This window comes from Misgurnus anguillicaudatus, chromosome 15 (assembly GCF_027580225.2).
Source record: "Misgurnus anguillicaudatus chromosome 15, ASM2758022v2, whole genome shotgun sequence".
NCBI classification, from domain to species: Eukaryota; Metazoa; Chordata; class Actinopteri; order Cypriniformes; family Cobitidae; genus Misgurnus; species Misgurnus anguillicaudatus.
The window spans coordinates 21,624,385-21,630,000 of record NC_073351.2 but is presented as its reverse complement, the minus strand read 5'-3'; the positions used below and the strand labels follow the sequence as shown (position 1 = coordinate 21,630,000).

Here is a 5,616-nt window from a genome sequence, read left to right as displayed (position 1 = left end):
ACATGGAAGCTGGTGCCAGTCTAGAAGAGAAAAAGCAAGTTGTAAACGTCTCTTTTATGAATGTGTACAGACATTGACTGGTAATAAATGTTGAATAGTAGCTTTGAGGCACTGAACATATTAAGTTTATGATAATCAAGTTTGTATAGGAGATTGAAGATTTGATGCAATGTTTTACTTCTAGATAATACTGTTATGCCAAGAACATTTTTGGATTCTGTTTTTGTTTAAAGGAAACATATCATGAAAATCTGACTTTTTTCTGTGTTTAAGTGCTATAATTGGGTCCCCAGTGCTTTTATAAACCTAGAAATGTGTAAAAGAACAACCCGGTTTTGGTAAACCATTCTCTGCATGTGGAAAAATAGATTATTGAAATCTGTCTCCCCTTGTGATGTCAGAAGGGAATAATATTGTCCCTTAATCTGCACTATCAAACCACGACACTGCCATTTAGTGCAGAGATCAGCTATTCAGTGGCAATTTTAGCATGCTATAATAAATTATCTATATGGTATTTTGAGCTAAAACTTCACATACGTGCTCTGGGGACACCAAAGATGAATTTAACATCTTAAAAAGTCTTGTGAAATGTCCCCTTTAAAACAGACCAGTAGAAATATTTTTAGCATTAATACTACTCAACCAAAATCCAAACTCAGAATAACCCATGAATATAATAACGCAATGCATAAAAGTCCAAAGCAGATGAAAGAGAAAACCTTTAATCAAAGCTCACAAAAAAATCAAATTTTTAACTACACTTTAACTACACTAAACATGAATATACTAATATCAAAAATGAACCTATATATAATATTGTACACTTAAAGTCCCTGGCGATTCCAATTTCTACAGTCCTTCTGAAAGACATTGACATAAAATAGCAACAAAGCATAGAGAAGCATTTCCTTAGACAGAATAAGAGTCCTCCAATGCTTTTTTAACCTTTAGTGGATTTTCACATTCTTCCTATCGTTTTAAGGTTTTAATAAATGTTGATTAAAGCCTCGTTTTTTTTAACATACACAGATGCCATAAAGCAAAATATTTATAATTTGCGATCCTTTCCTTATACTTCACTGAAAAAATTATTCATTCAATTTACTCAATTCTTTTAAGGTAAGTGGTTGCAATCAATTTATTTAAGCTACATTTAAACAAAACTTTTTTTAATTTTATTTTACTAATCTTTTTTGTTTAAATGTAGCTTAAATAATTTGATTGCAACCACTTACCTTAAAAAAAATGAGTAAATTGAATGAATAATTTTTTTCAGTGTTGGAAGATAGTTTGTGTTGGACACTAAAGGATGGATGGTATTACAGGGATGTAATAGTTGAATATGGATATTATTGGGTGCCTTGAACCGGACAATATATTATGCCGTCTATACACTGAAAAATTTTTTCATTGAATTTAATCAATTTTTTAAGGTAAGTGGATGCAATCAATTTATTTAAGCTACATTTAAACAAAACTTTTATTTTATTTTATTAATCTTTTTTGTTTAAATGTAGCTTAAATAATTTGATTGCAACCAGTAAATTGAATGAATCATTTTTTTTAGTGTTGGAAGATAGTTTGTGTTGTTGGACACTAAAGGATGGACTCTCCACAGTTTCATATTGTTACGTCCCATCCATTCCCCTAAATATCTTTTGGGATCGTAACAAAAAACATTGTGTGAAAATACAAACCTAGATATCTTTAATATTGACTGAGTAAGGTTTTGTTAAAGATTGTAATTAATGAGTAAAATCTAACTTTAATGCTCCAAATCTCAGAAATAAATTATAAGACTTTAGCCTGGATTTCACAGACAGGGTCACATATATAAACGTGTTATATAGTACAGAAACCCTACACTCCGCAGGCTAATGTTACTTTTGAAGTTTCATCTGCACATATCCTAACAGATAAAAGTACTTTTCTATTAACGATAAACACCGATCAACACATTTCACCTGTTTTGCATGTTCAAATATTACTTCCAGCATTAACTAACAATACACTGTAAAAAAATCTGCATGAAGTTAAAACAACATTTCAACCTACTATTTTAATTTGTAACTGGTGACAAGTATGTTAATTTGTTAAGTTAAAGTAACATAAAAATAGGCTATATGTTGATTTAACATAATTTTTACAGTGTACATTTACAGTTAAGTGACCTTGCCTGGTATTTTCTTGTGATTTACCGTTTTCAATAAAATCCTAATGTAAAGAACATTCTTTGAAAATATAATTTTAATATAATAATCTTTAATATTGAAAAAGTAAGGCCATGTCAAACACTAAAATAAAAAAAATCAGTGATTGAAACCAAACTGTACTGCTCCAAATCTCATAATTAGATTATGATACTTTAGCCTGGATTTCACAGACAAAGTCTCATATTTTTTAAAAGTGTTGCCTTACAAATTTACTTAATGGTCGGCAACAAAAATCAGCCAAAGGATGCTATCAAGATGAACTCACAGAACTCCAGCAGATCAGATGATTTGTCTCTGGGTCCTCCACTAAAGTCCAGAGTTTAGTGAGGAAAGCAGGTACATTGCTGGCGTATCCCCCATCCACACCTACGGAGCCTGGATTCTCCTGCATGACTACACTTAGCCTGTTGTTTCTTTAATTCAGAAGTAATTTAGTCCATTTCCAAGTCTATGCTTTCCTGGAACCTGCGTTGCTGATGCCGTTTCTCTGTCTCCTCCTTTTCTCTATCTGTGGATTGGTCATAGGGCCATATCGGTCCCTTCCATTCTCACAGGTCAGAGTCAGCATAAAGCAGTGCCCTGCAGCATCACCACTCTACCCCCATTCAACAAATGAGAACAATACAGACCCACACAAAGCCTAGAATAATACCACACTGTCACGCCAAACAACACAATGCCCAACCTGCACGGAGAGTGTGATGATGTACAAAGGTATGAGTTTGAATGGTCATTTGTGTATTTAGGTTGTTGTTCAGAAAGTTGCACTACCTAAGCTGCTCTCAAGAGTTCTCTTATGATATATTGATATTGGTTTGTGATCAAAAATCTGAAATGTTTCTAGCTACTGTACTATAAAATCATAATAAAGTTATAAAGTTGAGAAATATGTACCACCCATTTATCTGCAACACTGTTGTAAGCTAACTTTAAACTTTAAGAAATAGAACGGCTTAATTCTGCTGTTAAATTTAACTTTAGAGTTAATTCAATAATTTTGTATTAAAACTTTAATAATAAAATAATAATATGCAAAAATACTATATATTAAAAATATAGAATTAAATAAAATATATTAATACATATATATTTTAAAATAAATATCTTAATAAAACAAAATAAAAATATGTAAAGTTTAAATCAGCCTTATGCACCCAGTTATCAGACACAAAAGAAATGTTCTCTCTCTTTCCAACAGCAGGGGGAACTATAATCTTTAAGTATTGAAAAAAATGCATTTTGGTGCCCAAGACAACACTCTTAAAGAGTCAACAAAAATATTTTTTTGTAAAAATTAATGAATAAAATTTCCAAATATTTTTATTTTCCTGTTTTACATATATGAGTTCTTTTAAGGCCACTTTATTATAACCTAGCTCAAATGCTATTTGGAGTGTGAATATTATTTGGATTTTTATAATAAAATAAATAAAAAAACAACCAAAAAAATTTTATTGAAATCAATGAAATTCTTCAAATATATAAACCAAAGTATAAAGTTTAATAAACACAAAACATGAATATAAGTAACTCAATATGGTTAGGTGTTTATATGCATTGCAAACCAAGTAGGTAGATAACAGTTGGGGAGATGATTAGTTAAGTCATTTCAATATAGCTTTAGTACTATATTAATATTACAGCAACTATTTAACCATTTATTCATGAATATGACAGTAGTCCTCTATGTGGGTATAGTATTTAGGTCCCATTGAATTAAAGTAAATGTGATTAGCAGCTGATGCATAAAAAATTAATTGCTGGTCAGCATCTTTACATGACATGTAGGACTTTATGAGCACTTGCTTATTTTACTTTCCTAACTTGTAACATCATCCAATGGCAAATTCCATGTTGTGATGTATACTTGGCACCAAAAGAAATTCCTTATATTTCCTGCATTCAGGGGCGTCATGCACCAATTTTTTAAGGGGGCACAGTGTGCACAGCTCACAGAACTTTGTGCATACACAGACATCTAACAAAATATTATAAAGCTTTCAGTCTTTTCCATGGCACTTACATTTCTAACAATCTGAAAACCCCTGCTTTCATGCAAAAACCTCCAAAATAAAAGTGTTGACTAACTTTCATATCAATTACTATTCAATCGGAATAATGACACTTTTGCATCATATTTACATCTGAAACGGCATGTTTTATTTATTTAAGTTTTAATAAATGACATGTTTAATTGTGTCATTAATGCATTTTGCACAATATCTTATTGCTGCATTATCTTATAAAATTAATGTAATTTTAAATCCACAACGAAAATGACATAAGCTATAGCCACGTGATTGATTTTAATGTTCAATAATGATTTAAAAATATATGTTTAAAATTTAAATTTAAAAACGTTAGATGAACAGATTTTTGCATTAAATTTTACCTCATATGTGAACATGTGTGATTCCGCGCCCCGTGAACTCTGGCGAACTTTGGCGTTGTTCCACCAAGAAGATGAATCTACAAATCTCTTCTAATATAACGTCGAGACCGTCACATTTTAAACCATACATTGTCTACACAGAGGAGGTTAACTGCACATTACCGTACTGGGGTTTGAAAATGTTATGAGCGTTCCTAACACGTTTTAATTCCTCGGATAGCCAAATGCAGCAGCAACAGCAAAGAGCTCTTGAGCGCGCTCAGACGCTGATGACGTCTGCGACTGCGGTGACTGCAGTGCCAGCTGCCGCCAGAATAAAGTCATGTAACACGATCAAAAACACTATAAAAATGGCAAAAATCTCAGAAAAGTGACTAGGATGCAGCACAGAAATTATAATATTGTGCATATTAAACAGATTAAAAGTCAATTAACAGATAAATGGACGTTATTTGATTTTGAGGTTGCATGCAAAGTCCATTTGGCTAAAAAAAAGGGGGGCACGTGCCCCCTCAGTTTGAATGGGCATGACGCCTCTGCCTGCATTTAAAGAATACAATTTAGACATTGGACAATGAAATTAAGTAAATTATTCATATGTACATTGATTTGCATCAGGATGCACGTGAAGATGCACAGTTTAGTCATATGAGAAGTGGCTCTATATGTGTATGTGTAAAAATGCACTTAACAATAGGTGTATTCGACTTCTTGAGGAGCTGTGCAGACCGATCGGCGTATGACATAAAGGTATCGCGCGAGCGATTCGAAATAACTCTCGCGATACTCTGATGTCATGCGCTGATCGACCTGCGCAGCGCCGCGTGAATGGAACACGCCAAAAATCACCAGTGATTGATATAAAACCCTCAGTCAAGGAAGAGGTCAAACCGTGATGCAAACAGATCCCCAATGCCTGCTGCTCCTAGGTCGGTCAGTCATTCGTGATTTTGTTATTAATATGTTGATATAGTCAGGAGGATTGATTTAATGACCCTGGCTGCTATA

General features: G+C 32.7%; 1 protein-coding gene across 1 annotated transcript in view; it reads right to left on the bottom strand.

The window, feature by feature from the left end:
- hsf4 (heat shock transcription factor 4) overlaps nt 1-3,002 on the bottom strand; it is an 11,106-nt gene extending 8,104 nt beyond the window's left edge. The window contains exons 1-2 of the mRNA XM_055174713.2: nt 2,482-3,002; nt 1-20 (exon numbers count right to left, since the gene is read on the bottom strand). The exon at nt 1-20 is cut by the window's left edge and continues 89 nt beyond it. Coding sequence (XP_055030688.2) covers nt 1-20; nt 2,482-2,607 — 146 coding nt within the window. The 5' untranslated portion in view covers nt 2,608-3,002. The remainder of the gene's footprint in view (nt 21-2,481) is intronic.
- Nucleotides 3,003-5,616: the final 2,614 nt, after the last annotated feature.